This window comes from Podospora pseudoanserina, assembly GCF_035222485.1.
Source record: "Podospora pseudoanserina strain CBS 124.78 chromosome 7 map unlocalized CBS124.78p_7.2, whole genome shotgun sequence".
Lineage (NCBI taxonomy): Eukaryota > Fungi > Ascomycota > Sordariomycetes > Sordariales > Podosporaceae > Podospora > Podospora pseudoanserina.
This window is the reverse complement of record NW_026946672.1, coordinates 792854-810979: the sequence shown is the minus strand read 5'-3', so window position 1 is coordinate 810979 and position 18126 is coordinate 792854. Positions and strand designations below refer to the sequence as shown.

The window sequence follows — 18126 nt, the reverse complement described above, 5'->3', positions numbered from 1 at the left end:
GTCAAAGACAACAAGACCAAAAGAGTGCTGGCGAGCTCTTGCGAGGGAGAAGGCTACGGCCTCTGAACTGAACCAACAGACTGAACTCATCTTCGCAGAGATGACCAACAGTACCCGTTCATCTCATCACGTTGCATCATAGAACAAGCAGAAAAATCCTGCATCCAACACAGCCCAACTCCAACGTTCATTTCACCCTCAACTTCTACCAGTATACACCCAAGCAGACTACATATATCCAACTAGCCCTCACCTCCACGCCCAACCTCCCAGGATACACACGACAACCGACCGAGATACGTATAGAGGACACTATCAAGCAGAAGAGCAAAGCAACGAGACACTATGATGATAATGATCATGTGAAGAAGAGGGAAAATAAAATCGTTTTAGACACTTTTGCTAGCCCTTTTTTTTCTCTTTCCGCAACCTGGAGGGGACCCGGTTGCGCCGAAAGAAAAACATCAAACGCAACCAAAGCCTACAAAAACCGCCATCAAACAGTGCCCCACCCCCTTTTCCCATTCAGTTGAGTAACCGCCCCGTCCAGATTGCCGTTATGTGGTGATGTATTTCGTAGTGCGGACCAGAGAAAATGGAGTCATAAGATCAAAACCGACGTGTCTGATCTTAACATCAAGGATAGATGATTTCCGAGATGAGGAAGCATTTTAGTTGCCGCCGAGGCTGGGGAAAGCGTTCTCATCGTTAATGGAAACGGGAGCAGCCTGAGAGGCACCGCCACGAGGAGCACCGCGGGGAGCAGCGCCGCCACGGGGGCCACCACGGCCACGGGCACCACCACGGGGACCATCACCACGACCACCGCGAGCACCGCCACGGGGAGCGCCATCACGGGCACCACCACGGCCGCCACGGCCACCGGTGCGCTCGGGTTCGACATAGCGGTTCTCAATCTCGACGAACTGCTTCTGCTTGCGCTCACGAGTGCGCTCCTTCTTGCCACCGCTGGCGGCGACGTAGTCCTCGTCGGTCTTCTTGGCGACGACCATGCCCTCGGGCTTCTCGGCCTTGACCTCACGGGGCTTGAGAGCCTCGAACTTGGGCTTCTCCTTGTAGTAGTCCTCGAGGGTCTTCACGACGGGCTCGGGCTCCTGCTCCTCAGCGGGGGCAGCGGCCTCATCCTCCTTCTTCTCGACGGTGGCATCGGCCTCGCCAGCCTTCTCGTCGTTGAGGGCCTTCTCACCATCCTCACCGCCCCAAGCCTGCTCAGCGGTCTTAGCGGAGCCACCACTAGAAACCTGTTAGTATCATGTCCCGTATCTGAGTGCCGGGGGCCGAGCCAAAACATACTGAGGAGCGGCCTTGTGGGGGTGACGATCACCCTCGGGGCGCTTGCCACGGAAGCCACCACGACGTCCGCCACGGACCTCATCGGTGGGCTTACCGCGGTTGGAATCGCGGCCGGCGTTACGGTCCCGGAAAGCTGTTGGAAACAAGGTCAATAAAAGGCCAATATCTGAAGACATCGGAACAGCTACACACCAGCCTCGTTGCCAGTAGCGGCGTTGCGGCGGTTGCCACCAGCGGGGGCAGGGCCCTTGGAGGGAGCTACGCCATCGGTGTTGCGCTTGGCAGTGTGTGTCGATGTCTTTTCAACAGTCTTGACGGGAGGAGGGATAGGAGGCTCCTCGTCATTGCCTATATCGTTGACAGCCTGTCAGTCACTGCCCATCGTCTGCCAAACCAAAAAAAAAAAAAAAACAAAAAAAAAAAAAGTCCCTGCTCAAGCTCAAGCTCGAAGCTCGAAGCTCATCCCATCCGTTCCCAAGGGCTCCGAAGGGCCAAGGTGCTCGAGGTTCGTTTCGGGTGGCGAGAACTCGCGGGGAAGGAGAGAGGTATAGCAAGGGAGACCAACCGAGAATGGCGAAAAGGTTCTGTTTGAAGCCCAACGAGTCAGCAATCTCAATTCGACATAATAAGTGGGCGACGTCTTCTGTCCCCCTCCATGAGCGGGGGAGGAGAAGGGACAACAATGTGACTCGAGGTGACCTCCAACCACCAGCGATTGCAGGCTCTCGCGGCAAGGAAAAGAACCGGAATAGACGGCGACAGGAGGAGGGAAGGTATTCTCGACTCACCTTAGAGGCGACCGACATCTTGCCGCCGAGGTTTTATCGCCTACTCAAGGCGTTGTGATATGGTCCGACCAAAAGGCTCCGTAGCGGAGGAAGAGGGGGCAGAGGTTTGGTGGTGAGAAAAATTCCTCGGAGGTGTAGTAGAGAGGCAAGCGCCTAGCAGGACATGCCCTGTTTTCAACTGCGCCGGATTGTTGCGGTGCTTTTCCACGGCAAATGGGACCCGTCGTTTCGTTACAAAAACAACTGGGGGGTGGTCGGTAGGTGGGCTGTCGGGCTGGTGAAAGATTTTGGTGCTCAAAAGCCCACCAAATGCCCACCAGGCAGGAGGGGGAGCTGCCGCACGGACCGCCGGGTGGCCCGCCGCACACTCTGAGTGTTTTTCCTTTTTGGAAAATTCAGTGCGCTTTTCGTTTATTGCGGTTAGGGCTTCCCGTTCCGCTCCTTTTTCCTGGCCTTTGCTCTGCAGCAGACTGCGCGCCCAGCGCCCGGGCAGGGCAGCGCTGCTTTCTGTTGCTGCCGCCAGGTGCTGGCTGCTCGCTGCAACCGTTGTGATCCCCGCAGGAAATCATCACAAAGGGAACCCGCCCCGTTCGCATAAAGAAACATGTCCGCCCAACCACTGCTCTGCTCCAGTCTGGTGGCTTGTGGCGTTGAGCTTCAATCTCGTTGTAATAGTTCCGTTGCAGATTTTGAGTTTGACTTCCTGTCTCCAGCCACTGGTCTGGTGGCATGAGCTCAATAATACTGCAGCTAGAAGCTTTCTCATAGACATACCGCGTTCTTAGTTGCCTTCAGCTTCGTATCTGAGTGAATAAATACTCTCTGTAACAAGACATGTCTGAGATCAACAACAGACTCGAGCATTGAGTCCTGACAAAACTTGTGCTAACTTCTTTTCATCATTATATATCTTACTCTGGCTATGTACCCAGCCTGCACCCTTTACTAAAGAGCCCAAGTTGGTGGGATAGGAATGAAACGGATTCAAAACGAGGAGAGTTGAGGGACCTACCTCCAACCCCGTGTCATCCATCCGGTGGCAAGAGAGAAGAAGTTTGTAAATACATAAGATGTGTGGCAGCCTCCCTCTGAACTTTTGACCCTTATGTTCTGCTTGCTTGTAAAAGTCCATCAAGAACAAACACTCGCTTTTGTGATCAGAAAGGTCACACCTGAAACAAGAAACAGAGAAGAGTGGAAACCAAAAAAAAACCATCACACATGAAGCGACATGACACATGGAATAAAACATGGCCAAGAGGAAAATGCTGAAGAGGGGTTGAGTGAGGTGAATTGTAAAAAAACGGACCGACGGACGACACGGGGCCTTCATCCCCAAGCCATACCTTCCCTCCGTGAAAAGGGCCACAGATTCGAGGCAACTATGAAAGATAATCCCGACATATGCCATACGAGTATGACACACCCCGAAAGCTCCCTCACGAGCAGCCCAAGTCTATGCTTCCCTCTCCTCGCGCGGACCACCACCCAGTCCTTCTTTCCTACCGCGACTGTCGTAGTAAGCCGCGGACCCATTAAGTAGCTGTTATGTCGTCCATGTCGTATGTCGTATATCCTAATCCGTACCAATATCCCTTCCTATATGCACCTCGTAAAGAGCAAAACTTTTTTTTTTCATGAACCAGAAAAAAGAGATTCAGGCGTCCTCAAAAATTCGACGCCGAACAGGTGTGCTGATAAAAACAAATGGTGCCGCCCGCCGTCCTGGGTATAGTTATTTTTTTTCTCCGAAATATGCGAGTATAATGTTGATGTGTGATTTTCTGAAACCGAATGCACCCAGAACCGGCAGTAATACTTTTTGAAACAATAATGAGAAAATCCGAAAAGAAAACAAACACGTCGTCGGTCATTCGGCGGCTCAGATATCGTGTTCCTGAACCGGGATGAATGGCTGGTGTCTCGAAAAATGTCGTTCCGCTGTTCAATGCAATGATTCCGGGGTATCGTAAAAAACGCGCTTTGCGGTAATAGCCTCTTGTTGGGCCTGTGCCGATGTGAACTGGTCCGAACCATCTGAAAGTTTCCATCTCCTTCTTTTTCCTTCTCTGACCGACTTTAGCCATAAAAAATACCTCCTCAGCGATAGCTTGGTCCTCCACAGGAGAACACCGCCAGAGCGGAGTCTTGAGGCATGGGCTGAGCCATGACCTGTGAACTCTCTCCAACGTACCACCGTCACCTGAGGAGTCCGCGACTACCGCATGTTGCTGGTGTCAAACGAAAACTGAGTGGGGAAAGCCATGCTGGCACTGAGTCCGAAGGGATCAAAGTCATAACTAGGGTCGAGCAGCTGCGTCATCGATGGATATGCCGACTGCTGGGTGTGAGCAGGGCTGTCGATCGGCGACTGGCCGGCAATGACCTGGGTCCCAGGGGGGCCCGTCGTGACTGGCGATGATAGCGACATGGACTGTGGCTCACCAGTGTAGGGCTGACCAGGGTAGGGTCCAGGGCCGCCGTTGGGCGTGTCAGGACCCTCCTGACCTTCATCCATCATGTCGGCTGCAGCATCATATTCCTGTTCTGTATTCAAATATTAAAACCTAGGACGACAGAGTTCTATAGGACGAAGGGGGGACAAAGAAAAGAGATGGGACAACTTGCCGAGCTGCTCAATATGATTCTGGAACGATGGCGTAGGGTAGAAAGCGGCGGGACTCTGCGTCACATTCTGTCTCGCATGGTTCGTGGGCTGATGGATTCCGGGTATTTGCATTTGGCGAGGTCCTGGCAAACCATGAATCGGGGCCAGATGAGGAGGCGGAGGTGCCTTCATACCATTGACTGGCGCCATCGAGGGCCGAACAGAGCCGTTCATGTGGTCAGAGGTTGCTGGTGAGGCAGCATGCTGAGACCCAAACGAGGTTGTCGCCGTGGGCGAGGCCGAGTGGGACGAGGGCGTGTGTCGACTCTTGGGCGACAGTGCCGAGACGTGAGAGTGAACCGGAGGAGGCAGCGGCGAGATGGCTCCCGGCTCCAGTTTCGGGGCGATGCTGGAGTTGGACCGGCGAGCATGGTGGCGGTTCAGGATAGCACGTTGGATCGGAGGCGGCTGAACCAGGTTCTGGGGCATGTGAGTCGGCCCAAGATTCGGACTGCCAGTTTTAGCACGCAGCTCCGCTTGCACGTCAATACCCTTTTCCAGCAGAATCCGCTCAAGAAGCGAGTTCTTGTAGCGCAACATCAGGCACTCGTCGGCAGCATGGCGATGGGCAGCCTGGAGGTTAGCCAGGTTTTGCTCATGGGTGCGGATGGCCTCCTCGAGCTGCTTGATGTACTCGGTTCTGCGCTCACGAAAAGCAGCCTGGGCCTGACGGTTCCTCTGCTTTCTCTCCTCAGATGTCGCATAGATCTACTTTGCCGGTTAGTACACGTTTGTCATGAGATCAGACGTGACCCACAGCACATGGCGATGTGGGCACAAAAGAGTACGTACAGGTTTGCGACCCCCTTTTCGCTTGGGCTGCTGGTTCTCGGCTTGGGCCGGGGCGTTGTTTGGAGGCGCCTCTCCTTCCGGGCTGGACGCCATGGACTCTACTTCACTGTGGTCGTCTTTAGGTGGATCTTTCTTGTCGACAGACATCTTATCGGACATATCCTTGCTGTCCGGTTCGTGGCTAAGGCAGATAACAGAGGCGTTAGACCTTACTTGGCTCTTCTCCAAAAAGCTTGTCGTCGATAGGGGTGGTGCCGTGCCGCACTGACAGCTCGGTAGGCGTCGGCCAAGGTATCTCGACGAGGCAGGAGATATCAGACAGATGATAAAGAGGTAGTATGTACCTGATTTTGGGCGGGGGCGAAGCAGCAGCAGTAGGGCGCTATGCTGCAGCGGGAATGCCAGGCGATGCACACCTAAACTCTGTTGGAGTTTTTGGTGGTGGGATGACAGCAGTGACAGTTCGACAAAAGCCGGGGAAGGGCGCCAATCAGTGCGTCATCTGGAATAAACGGTTTGCGGGATCCGGCAGGTTGGGACCGGGTGTTGTTCGTTCGTTTCAACGGGGGGGATCTGGTATCGGTGGTATCTGTCCCAGCGATAAGGTAAGGCTGAGTGAGGTGTTGGATTCCCCAGATTTTCGTGTGTCAAAACCAAGATTGTCGAGGGAGATTCCGGGAGGGTCAGAGATAAGCAGAAGGTCGTTGACAGGTTGGGTATGTGTCAAGAAAAGAGCAGAATGGAGGGTTTTATGTAATGTTAATGCCGGTGGTGGTGGGAGGGGTCCGCAGACCGCCGCTAGGACTCTGGGCCTGCACGGAGACAAATAGCCAGGTGCTTCCACCCAGCCCCGACCTCCGTTCTGGGTTGAACCAGGTCACGCTGCGTTTCTGTCGTTGGACCAAGTCCACGCCGTGACTAGATTGGCTGCCGTCACTCACACGCTGACGCCTGCGTTTTGCGATTTGTTCCTGATCCTGATCCGGCTCCGAATTCTTGACAACTCGTGTTTTGTTTCTCGGTCGTGCTGGTTGTCGGGTGTGCTGGCACTGGCACCAGCTTTTATTCTTTTTTGGTGTCTTTCTAGGTTGTTGTCCGACTTCCGGCTCCTCGCTCGCTTCACACCCCTCTTCGCACAACGGAACTTGCTCGATCAGCCGATGGGCCGTCCAGTATCCACTCTGAATCCGCTCAAGACTCAAGCCTTGGAAACGTCAACAGAAGAAGACACCGATTTGGTCGACCTGCAGCTGGAGCCTCGGGACGGAACTTGAACTTGTTGGAGAAGGATGAGCTGGCTGTCGTTGGGCTTCTGCTGATGTATGGAGATGGGAGTTGTCCCCGTGGGCCTTGATGGGATCTCAAAGATAGGATCCTATTCGTTGGGGGACAAGTGAAGTCTCAACAAGAGTTGCTAGGTTCCCGGCCCGGCGGGTGCAGTGAAGACAATCGACAGACAAGCTTCTGGGCCCTGGAGAGATGGCGGCTAAGTAGCAGACGATGCCACGAGGAACAAAGCCGGGATGGACTGCTTTGGGAGCTCTTGGGATCTCTTGGTTCAGAGCTGTTTAAGAGGTTGTAAGAGGGGTTGTCCCTAAAGCAATGGAGGCGATGTCCCGGTCTCTTGCTTTGAGCCTTGGAGAATGGTTCCTGGTTGGCTGGCTGTCTTGAGTCTGGATAAACAGTCGATTCAATCAGTCTTGTTCAATTGTCGTCAGAGGCTCAACTGTGAGCTTGAGTTGAGAGAGAGGAGGGTTGTTCGTTCTGCTCTGAACTCTCTTCCGGCTGGGTGGCACACCCTGTTATAAGTGACTAATGAAAACCAGGTACTTCGGCCACAAGTCACTCGACTCCCTGCTCTGTTGGAACGCAACCTGTTGCGCAGCAAGTGACAGAAAGAGCTGGCTCTCATTTCAGAACCCTTACAGGGTGCTCGGACCACTGTCCGCCAGCTGTCATCTGAGATTTGACAGGCGACCATTTCTGTCAGCGACCACCATCGTTCGTTAGTCTGCGACGGGAACATGGCTTTTCCCCTCACAGCGGTCCTGCATGCACCTGGTCAACCGGGCAATAACAGGTCAAAGTTCCCCCCTTTCTCAGAGTTTCGAGTTTTTAGCGTTTACCAGCGTTTCTCTTCAGCGTTTTGCCCTCTCTTTTGCCTTTTTGGAAACTCTGGAATGACTGAATGACTCCCACCAAAAGTCCTACCGCTTACCAATTCCACTCGCCTCCTCGCCCGTTCGGTCTCATTGCCCCCCCCGAGATCTATCGCCAGCCTTGGCGAGTGCCCGGGGAGACTTCTCAGAGTGGGTTGAGACTGAAGCCAAGATTGTAGTCAAGTCGAGGGATGAATATCAGGCCTTGGCTGGATCAAATAATCTGGATCAATGATGGTGTTGTCATGTGAATAGAGGAGCGTCAGGCACAACCTTCACATCATAGGGACATGCTGGTATTTGTACGAGTTATTCCTCTCCAGCACAACAGCTTTGAGCCGCCGAAATCCGTGAAGAGGAGGAGATGGGCTGAAAACCCTGCCATGAAGCGTGATCTTGATGAGTCTCGAACAACTCACGAGCTGCCATATGTGGGTCTATAGTCACGCTGCAGTTACATGCCACCACTCTTCACCACGAGAAAGGGCAGCGTTCTGAGGATGCCGTGCCTTCCAGAGGCGCTTTGCCCAGCAGGCCATCACCACTTCAAGTCTTTTGTGCCACCGACATCGGTGTTCCTTGTCGATGGTGGAGAGGGGCTGGAAGTGGAGGCATTTCAGAGATTTCGTCCACTGCTGTTGCACTGGGCTTGTTCTGGGGGTGGTTGTCAGGTACATGCTCAGCCTGTCGTTCAGCGTTCAGGAACAACATTGGCTGGGTTTAAACTGCGGGGCAGATTCCCTGACGACACCTCGCCAAGACACCAAGAACGCCAGAATTTTATAGTCACCTGAGCCAGCGAGACAGCCCGCTGTTCACAACCCACCTGTTCCTCCCGCCTGGAACCCAAGCGCTGGGGGGTACACACTATTGACGAAGGACTTCGGTCGAAAAGAGTCCTACCAGCGTCGATCTTGAAGACTTTTTTTGAGGATTAGCAAGAAGGAAAAGAAAAGAACTTGAAAGACCATTTAAGACCAATGTTGTATATGGAAATGGGACGTTTCCAAGATTGGCATTGGCGAGGGTTGCTGAACAGCTTGCCGGGTGCTGCAAGACCACCTGTTGGGTGTTGACAATGAGGCCACGAAAACTCTTGCGGCTCGTGAGCATATTTGGTGACGGCTTGTGCTTCCAATAGACTGAAGGGGCAGCTCAAGTATGCTCAGGCGCTGTGAGATCGATAGATTAAAATGTCGGCAGTCATCCAACCAGAAGGCTTTCGAGATTCTGTTCTCGGTGTTCGGGGAGCAGTGGGAGCTTCAGCGTTTGCGGTTGCGTTTGGTCGACGTTCCAGTGACGTTTCCTTCAACCACTGGAAAAAGAAAGCCTTTTTCAGAGTGATGCACCCGCCGCGCCCTCCACTGTGGCCCCCAGCCCCCCCTGGCAGCCATCCCTGAACTCCTCACGCCTCCGCCGCCGCTCCGCAACGCACGGCCTGGACGGGAAAGCTGGCGACCGCCGAGAGTTAAGAGACGGCATCCTCCGACGACACCTCTTGCCCGAATGCTTCTGCTTGAGATGAGAAATTGTGATCCCTCAAAACCGAGATGTTTTGTCTCTGATCACAGCTGAGCAGTGCCGCGATGATTCTCTTGCAAAGTTGCACCATTCGTCTTGGCTTTTTTGGGGTCGTCAACTTGTCTTTCGACAAGCCTCGTCTAAACAAGCTCAAAGTAGCTAGCAACAGGGGGGGTGATTACCCGAGTCCATCGAGTGCCCAGACATGCGGGGCGGGGTTGTTGGCGCTGGATCAACGCCCAAGGCATCGAGTTTTGTGCATCTCCGAGGAGCTCATCGATCCTTGGTAACGTTCACCGATGTAGCTCACCGGCCGATGAGGTGTTCTTGGTGGTGAGGTTCACCTCCCATGACATCAACTTGCACGGAAGGATCCGCTTCACGGAGGCCTATACGAGGGCAGCCATACAGTGAGTGGACTGAGGACTCTCAACCTTGAGTATCGCGAGAGATTCTGTTAGTCCGCACTTCCATCTTGAGACCGATACCGCCTGTACAGGTTCAACAGAGTTGTACCAGTGTTCGTCCCTGGTCCGATACTCGTCTTGCTGGCAGAGAGACCGAACGCCCAGAAGGCCAGTTGGAGGGGTGGTGAAGAGCGAGAATTTCTTCTGTCATGAATCACCAGATGGTCGACATGCAGATGCCGGACATTCTTCATCGAGGCTTCGTATGGGATGGCGGGATGGGAAGCTCATTGGTCTGGACTTGTCGACCGCATCGGGCAATGTGACTGAGAAGCAACTTCTACGCCTTCTGGAATGTTTCTAGCGTCCTGTGGCGCCACCAGTACCGGAGAGCAGTGGTGGTGGGGGTCAGCCACAACCAGTTCACCAACCCCGCTCGTCCGCCTCTGATATCGACGACTTCAACGTCGCGTACCCCGTCTCGAGCCTCGTCTGGGGCACCAGATTGATGCAATTTCCTGGGTGCGGCATTTTCTCAACTCGGCATCCTGGGAAATTCGATCTGAGAGGTGCCGGTGATGATGCAGTCGCCCAGCAGTTCCAAGACGTCGAGCTCCAATCATGGCGCAGCTGATCGATAAATTTGCGCTCATCAGTATCGATTCTTTGACCGTGGGGGTTAGTGGTGTTTCAACCACCTATATTTCTCGCAGCTATCGTCTGCACGTCGACGAAAAGAAGATCAATCAGGGCTTCCATGCAGGTCCCAGATCCGATGGTGAAGATACCCGCAGTTGGGAAACCACATCTTGTATCAGCTTCCAAACGGTGCCGTCAACGGTGAAAGTGTCTTTTGAGAAGGCCTGTGGGCATGGTGAGGGTTCGAGACGGTGAAAAACGGAATTCTCAAGACCACAGTATATAGGTTCTTCGAGAGAAGGATGTGTTGTGTTGTTTGACCAGTTGGATATTACCTCTGGCCGAGATATCTCGCTGCGGAGGGATATATCGACTTTGGCACTTGGCTCTGTCTGGGCTTGGGAGGGCCGTTTGGAGGGTAAGCTCTAAGGGCAATAATCAAATTGTTTGCTTCTCGAGTAGCAAGGCGATGATTACTGTCGGCTTCGGTGGTAGCTGTGGGGCCATAGACTGTCGTTGAGCTTCAGGAGAGTTAAGTTGAGTATCGATAGTGTTCGTGTGCAGCCGAGTATGCGTCGAGTTTAGGAAGTCTGATCGAGTGCCAAACTGCCGGGAGTCGGGAGCAGCTGGTCTGTGCCACGAACTCACCTCACGCCGGTGACACGGGCCCACAAAATCAAAGGGTTTGTTTACTTCAACGGCCTGCCAGCGAATCAAAATTATCACCCCACCAGACATCGCTGGCACAGTCGCACCTCTTCCCTTGTCGCGTCTTCAACCTGACATCATTTCCATCTCTCCACCAACATTCCAACACCGACAAATTGTCAAAATAGCTGTTTCTTCGACCGCATTTCCCCTGCATTGCACCGCCATCGCAGCGAGCTTCCGACATCATGGCCCGCCGTTCAGCGCGCCTGGCGAGCGCCCAAAGGGTAAGTAAACAAACAAAGACAACCATGCCAAAATTCGACGACAATGCCGCTAACCCGTGCTTCGCAACTTCAGGCGATGAAGCCGTCCCATGAGGAACCAGTCCTAGCTGCCGTCGCCGAGCGAGATGACACTCCCGCCGAGAGTGCCGCGGTTCAAAACATTGATGCTGTCGTTGCGTCCCCAGCCCCAGCTCCCGGCCCAACTCCTACCAAGCTGCCCGCGACACCAGCTGGCAAGGTTTCTCGCATTAAACCTCCTGCCACAGAAATGCATCCTGCCAAATACCATCCGACCATGGCGCCACCTTCGTCCGGTCTGCGTCTAGGCTTCACCGACATTGTCAAGCCCACTTCTTCTCGCAGCGATGCACTTCCCGGCGCCATTCAATCTACACCCACCAAGATTGCAGTCCCATCTTCCTCTTTTACATTCAGACAACCCGGTCACTTAGATATGAAACTCGGGCCTGAGGCTCAGCGCATGATGGACCAAATCCGCGATCAGGCCGCCAAAATCAAAGTCGAGATGGCCGCCCAGCGCGAGGCAGAGAAGGCCGAAGAAGAGCAGATTAACAATCGCAAAATTGCTACTGCCAAAGGCAAGGCCGGCCGTTTCAGCTCAGCCCATATGAACGAGTTCATGAAAATGGACTCGATCGCAAACCATCCCTCAGCCTTCAGAGCCCAGTCGAACCGCATTACACCACTCAAACAAGGCGTCAAGCGCAGCCAATCCAAGGCCAATCTCGACGAACCCGAGCATGCTCGTTCTAAGCAGTCCACTCCAGTCTCGACGATTCCCAAGGCCAATCAGCGTGTTGACGAGGTCGAGTCTCCTATCAAGCGTGCTCGTCAGCATATCGAGGACGATGCCACGACGAAGCGTCCAATTTCACGAGATGCGAGCGCAATTCCGATGCCCAAGTCGTCTTCTAACATGGCCCTACCTCGGTCCAAATCTAATCTTGCATCGTTGATGACCCCAACCAAATCTTCGCTTGCTCGATCGAGCAGCACCATTGTCAAGACCCCTGTACGTGGCTCGCTTCTGCGTTCACCCTCCAAGCCTGCGCTGGGCGGTCTCATCAAGTCTGCCACGACGAGCAACATTGCGGCCGTTACTGCCGTTGAGAAGGAGACGACGAAGACGGTTGAGGTCAAAAGCTCAAAGGCAGTGCTTTTTACCACTGATGATCTCAAGAGCCCCAAGGCAGGTGTTTCGACAGCCGAGCCCAAGAGTCCTGAGGTGGCCGTCGAGGTCAAGACCCCCAAGAGCCGCTTCGAGCAGGTCAAGTCTCTGTTCCGCCGCTCCCAGGCCAGTGCTGCGAAGCCTAAAAGCACTATTCCGATGCCCTCTGCTCTTGGTTCCAAGACACCAGCCCCTCCTCGTCTGGAAAAGGAGCTTCCTCCAGTCCCCATGACCACCCCTGCCCGCAAGCTCACTAAGCGTGTGGCTTTCACCCCCGACACTCAACATGCTGCGATGGCTCAGAACTCTCCATCGCCGGTCAAGTCTGGCGTCCCCGTTCCCGCTGTCAGGCAGCCACTTGGAGAGGTCCATTACCCATCGTTGGACGGCGTCCTGGCTGAGCAGAGCGCCGAGGATGTGTCTTACCCCGACCTCTCCACCGTCCGCCCCCTCCCAGATGCGCCCACCGAAACCAAGGCCCCCTCCGCCGAGCCATCCGTCCCAGGCACATTCTCCTTCCGCGGTGACAACACCATCAGCTTCGGCGGTCCATCCTCTTCATTCGGCTCCTCCCCCGGGCAAGCTAGTATCCGCCCCGTCCGCCCATCTATTCTGCCCACGGAGAACATGCCTGGCAGCTTCCCCCGCACTTCATCGTCGACGACGGTTTCAAACAAGGAGAATGAAGCCCCGCGCACGGTGTTTGTCGCTCTGCCTCATGGCATGACGAACAAGAAGCGACATCGGGTTACGTCGGATGAGGAGGAGGAAGAAGCGGAGCGAGAGGCGGCGGATAGGGCGGCCAAGAAGAGGAAGCAAGTTCCCGAGGGGGATGCGTTGCTTGCTCCGAGGCTGGTTGCCGCGAGCGCGAAGAAGACGGGGATGCAAAGTGCTAGTCCTAGGAAGATGGCGGCTTTGCCTGGTCGCGCGCCCGGGACGCCGAGCCCGATGAAGAAGAAGACTACGGGAGGTGGGATTAGTCTTAGTCGGTTGCAGGCTTTGTCGAGGCCAAAGGTGAGGAAGTAAAGACACTCCCACTTGGACTTGTGTTGCCATGCCAATCACTTGGCGTTTGCTGCCGGTGATGAAGCATATTGTTGGGATAGGGCAGTCGATGTCTTTTCGATACGGGGGAGCTTTGGGGCGTTGTAGGTGACACCACATTCTTAGTTAGCCTTGACGAAGAAAAGCTTCCTTGGGAGTTGATACTGGTATTGTTAGGGGAGTGGGAAAGGTGCATAAGTTATCTGGGTTGCTTTTTTATATTCACTTGTAACGATACATTACACGTCATCATTTGAGGGGAGTTTAAGGCGGCGGCAGCGGCGGCCTTTGGGACAACGGGAGAAATTTTCATATGAAGAAGGGGGGAAAATGGCGTTAATAGGCTGGGGATTGGGCTTGTCTGATGAGCATGGGAGTTCTGTAGGATTATCAACTTGAGAGCTATTTTTTGCACGAGCTGCTGCTTTTTCATCATTGGAGATGTAGTTATGTGTTGTCTTGATACCTACTCATATCTCTATCAGTTGTTTGAGTCATCGTCCAAAAAACCTCCTCAAAAGGTCGGCTTGTACACTTCTCCTCTTGCTACTGCTCCCCCCATTCCCGCTGCCACTACCACCACTACCGCCGCTTCCCCCCTTTTTCTCATCTCTTCCCCCAAGGGCACCGATAGGGATCGTCTGCCCTATTTCTTGGTGACCTCTTGTGGTGGTGACGGTGGTGACGGTGGTGGCGGTGGTGGCCACCATCTCCGGGGTTTGAACCCGTCCATCGCTGGGCTCTACTTTCACTGCTGGCGCGGTAGCCAGGCTACCATTCTGCCCTGTGCTAATTCTTGCCATGCGTGCCTCTTCATCCTCTCCTCGAGGAAACTTTTGTCGTTTTCTTCCAGAGACTGTCCGCCGGAGGAAACCCTGTTTGGGGTTGTTAGTGGGTGTTGTGTTATTCCCAATAAGAACAACAGGTGCCGGTGGGGTGGTGATTGGCGTGATCGACAGCGCTGGTGGTGGCTGCAACTGTGGTGATGACCTCGACTGGTGAGCTTGCCGCTGGGGCTGGAGATACTCGGTTGACATCCTTGGGTTGGTTCGGTGGATGTGGATCGACATCACGGGGGGTTCTACTCTTGCGGATGGGTTTGAACGGAGGGAATGGTAGGAGGAGTACTGTCTTGTCGATGTCCCGCCTGTGTGTGATGCTGTAGGGAATAGGTTGTAGGAGGTGGCTCGGTTCATCCTCGAGTCGATCTTAGTGAAGGGGTCGTCAGCTCCTAAACTTTGGCTTTGTCGGCCTGATGATGAGACGGGGGAAGAAGGGTACTCTGGGGGGGTTTCGTATGAGGAGAACGTGGTTGAGTTGTGTGACAGGCTGTCTTTGGGGGCTGCTTCTCTTTGGATGGGCGAGGAGGGGAGAGTCTGGTTAGAGACGAATGGTGCATCGCGGTGGATAAATCGTCGTGGGCTGCTTGTGGGTGGTGTGTTTTGGAGTGAAGGCACCTCTAACATCTCGCTGTGAGGGTACTGCGTCTTGTTGCTATCCGAAGTAGAGAAATGCCGATCTTCGAGACGGACGGTGGATGCGTGGGAGTTGTTGCTGACCCTCGAAGAGTACGAACGGACATTGTGGCGCCTGATCCGGGACTCTTGCTGCGTTGGGACAGGAACTTGATGAGAAGACTGAACCGGCGAGGCGGGCGAAGGCTGTAAGAAAGACGGAATCCCTTTTGTCGGACTCGGTCGAAACGATGTCTCTCCCAGCGGGTCAGACAGCGACACGTAAATAGTCGTCTGGTCATTCCCCTGATCACCTCCCTCATCAAAATCCGACCTTGCCCCCTCCTCATTGACCCGCCTATGCAAATGAATCTTCTTCTCATTATACCCCTTTCTCAACCCCTCCCACCTGCCCCTCGCCAGCCCATTATCCCCCTCGGCCCTCTCCACCTTTCTCAGCGCCTTCTGTACCACCTCGGCCTCGTTCACTTGTTCTCCCTCTGCACCCTGCTGATCTTGCACATCAACCAAACAGTTGATACACATCGGTACCGTGTCCACCTCCTTCGCCTTGTCCTCCTCTCCAGTTCCATCGTCCTCAAACCATTCCTTGAGCGGTGTTCCCCTGACCACATTTTTGCACCCGCAGAATAAACACCCGTAGCATGCCTTGTGCCAGAAGCACCACCCCAAGCTGACACAGTCCTCCCCGCGGAAGACCATTTCGTTGCAGACCCAGCATATTGCCAGGTTGGTGATGGCTATGTAGCAGGCGTGGCATGCTAAACGGGCCGAGGAGCCGAGAACGTGAGGTTTTGAATTCCAAGGCGAAGGGGAGGAGAGCCGCTAGCAAAATGTGCAAGTGAAGAGTTGATGTGGGGGTTGGTGCTGGCGAGGTGGAGGGAGTGGAGGAAGGGGGGCTTTCTTCTCGGTTGCTGGAGCTTGTAAGACTGGCGTGGATGGAGAAGGAGGAACGCCGCGGTGAGTGTTGGGGGTGGATGTCATGATGGCAAAACGAGTGTCCCCGACGGAAGATGGCTGTCCAATGCCTGATTGGCAGGTGGACGGATGATAACGAGTGGTGGTAGATAATGTCAATAAACGAAGGAAGATATATTGATGTCGGCAACGAAAGTGAACAAGATATGTGTAGCTTACGGATGAGATGACTTTGTTAAAACATCTGTTGTGAATACCTATATCGACGACATCAGACGGACTTGGGCCTGAACCTTCCCAGTCTCGTAGGGTGGGTGGCATTTGTATACTTACGGCAGGAACAACTCACATTCGTTAGACTGAGGATGGAACCCCCTTCTACCACACAACCAGGGAAGGCGCCATCGACCAGGTAGGCCTTTTATGCATTCGCATAATCTATGCCAAACATGATCTATCATCTTATCAATGTCTATATACCCGTTTATACTCGACTCATCCTCAGTTCACCTGCTCCCTCCTCTCCAACTTGGCCGCCCCCTCGTGGCCCCCAAGATCTTTCGCAAAATCCGGCCTCGGCAGCTCCATGCCCTCCGTCACCCGCCCATAGGTGATCCCGCCCAACCTGCTTATCGGCCTCAAAACCTCAATATCCAGCAAACTCCCCTCCTCATTGATCGCATCCTCCCTCGCCCAGAACTTGACACCCTCAACCACCGCCATGGTACTGCTCACCTTCCCAGGCGTGCTCTTGCTCTCAAACCCCCTCAGACTCTCCAACTTGCCCTCAATGCTGAAAACCGCCTCCTTCACCCTCGGCGCCTTGACATGCTCGCAATCATACACGGGCGTCAGACCGCTAACATCCCACTCTGACACCCCGTACGGCGCGTTGATGGCGGTGGAATTCGCCGCCTCGAGGAAGCTTTCAGAAATGATGTTGATGGTGCACTCTTTTACTTCGTCAAGCTGGCGGAGGGTGTCCTTTGCTTTGGTGGGGTCAGGGTTCACCAGGGAGGAGGCAAAGCCGATGATGAAGAGAGGGGGGTCGTGGGAGATGACGGTGAAGTAACTGAAGGGGGCGAGGTTGGTTACTTTGCCATCGGGGGAGACTGTTGAGACGAAGGCGATGGGACGGGGGACGATGGCTGAGATGAGGAGTTTGTAGTTGAGGTGGGCTGGGCGGGTGGGGGAGTAGGGGTCGATTTGGCGGTGGGGTTTCTCTTTGTCTTGTCGGGTGGAGAGGTGGTTGGCGCCAGCACCAAATGTCCAGGAGGGCTGGGGTGTTTGGGTGTAGGAAAAGGTTTTGGTGGTGTCAAAGGGGGGGCGGGAGGCTTCAACGGCTTTGAAGTCGGGGTGAGGGTTGCGTTGGATTTTGGACTCCCAGTTGGAGGTGTTTTCGGCGGCCATGGTGGGCTGTTTTCTACCGAGTATAGGGCTTACTGTTTGGAAAGACCTGCAGTAAAAACCTGGGGTTGGTGCGGATGTAAATAGGGTCACTGGTGGTGATGTTGATATCGGCGTTGATGCCGGCACAAGGTGGGGGAGGGGTCGTCGGCGATAATGATAGCTGCGCTTGTCGTCGGGTAACGGAAGGCGGAATGAGGGCCGGAAGATGTGGAGGCGGCGGGCCAAGGGACCCGGCTTACACAAGCACGTCGACATAGGATGCTGGCAGTCAGTGTTCTGCCAAAGTTCAACATGGATGTATATGTCTACAACTACGGACTCTTTGTCATCAGCCAGCCATGTGTAGACCTGGCAATGCTGAATGCCCCGGACGCTAGACAACGAGAAGTGGGCCGGATGGCAGCAGCTATAGGGCTGACCGTGTCAGATCTCAAAGAAAAAGTCGGGAACCAATTGACGTCGGGTGCCCGGAATAAGCTGACCACGTTTTGTTCTTGCAGGAAGATGTCTGATCTTTTCGGCAGTCCATTCATCATCCATTTTGTACGACAGCGAGGATTCTGGGAGGACCCGCACGGAGCGGGCTGCCCCGGCCATGGGCGCGGCCTTCGGACCGGGAATTTGCCATGCCTCCTGGCTCCAGGTGCTGTGATGGAATCATCAAGCCATGCGCATATCTTCTCCTCTCGGGGAGACTGTTTGAGGTTTCGATCATTCAGCTGAAATCCCACGCGCTCAACCATCCAATCACCCTTGTCCCGGTTGGACGCTATGCGCCCCACGTGAGCGTCGGTGGAGAACCGTTCAGCTAAATATGGCTCAGGGCGAAGCGAGAAGCGCGCGTTGGCTTTTGTTGGCACCCTCACT

General features: G+C 54.4%; 5 protein-coding genes across 5 annotated transcripts; 1 reads left to right on the top strand and 4 right to left on the bottom strand.

Moving 5' to 3' along the window:
* Positions 1-372: 372 nt before the first annotated feature.
* QC764_702800 (uncharacterized protein) lies at positions 373-2120 on the bottom strand (the record flags this gene model as incomplete). Its single annotated transcript, XM_062949940.1, has 5 exons — positions 373-1254; positions 1315-1447; positions 1507-1662; positions 1880-1898; positions 2103-2120. 5 exons carry the CDS (start codon positions 2118-2120, stop codon positions 672-674), a joined length of 909 nt encoding a protein of 302 aa, XP_062796013.1. The 3' UTR covers positions 373-671.
* Positions 2121-4320: 2200 nt separating this feature from the next.
* QC764_702810 (uncharacterized protein) lies at positions 4321-7518 on the bottom strand (the record flags this gene model as incomplete). Its single annotated transcript, XM_062949941.1, has 3 exons — positions 5563-7518; positions 4695-5478; positions 4321-4649 (listed from the first exon to the last, which is right to left on the bottom strand). The coding sequence occupies exons 1-3, from the start codon at positions 5719-5721 to the stop codon at positions 4321-4323; spliced, it is 1272 nt and encodes a 423-aa protein (XP_062796012.1). The 5' UTR covers positions 5722-7518.
* Positions 7519-11034: 3516 nt separating this feature from the next.
* QC764_702820 (uncharacterized protein) lies at positions 11035-13606 on the top strand. The gene is made up of 2 exons (XM_062949942.1): positions 11035-11223; positions 11297-13606. The coding sequence occupies exons 1-2, from the start codon at positions 11185-11187 to the stop codon at positions 13436-13438; spliced, it is 2181 nt and encodes a 726-aa protein (XP_062796011.1). The 5' UTR covers positions 11035-11184; the 3' UTR covers positions 13439-13606.
* A 344-nt stretch (positions 13607-13950) lies between these two features.
* QC764_702830 (uncharacterized protein) lies at positions 13951-15633 on the bottom strand (the record flags this gene model as incomplete). Its single annotated transcript, XM_062949943.1, has 1 exon — positions 13951-15633. The coding sequence occupies one exon, from the start codon at positions 15631-15633 to the stop codon at positions 13951-13953; it is 1683 nt and encodes a 560-aa protein (XP_062796010.1).
* A 717-nt stretch (positions 15634-16350) lies between these two features.
* QC764_702840 (uncharacterized protein) lies at positions 16351-17259 on the bottom strand (the record flags this gene model as incomplete). The annotated part of the gene is made up of 1 exon (XM_062949944.1): positions 16351-17259. One exon carries the CDS (start codon positions 17257-17259, stop codon positions 16351-16353), a length of 909 nt encoding a protein of 302 aa, XP_062796009.1.
* Between the last annotated feature and the right edge of the window lie 867 nt (positions 17260-18126).

Excerpts from the sequence above, each read along its gene's own strand:
- QC764_702820 (XM_062949942.1), top strand. The coding sequence starts at position 11,185 with ATGGCCCGCCGTTCAGCGCGCCTGGCGAGCGCCCAAAGG. Across the intron at positions 11,224-11,296 it reads GCCTGGCGAGCGCCCAAAGG|GCGATGAAGCCGTCCCATGA; the intron begins GTAAGTAAACAA and ends TCGCAACTTCAG.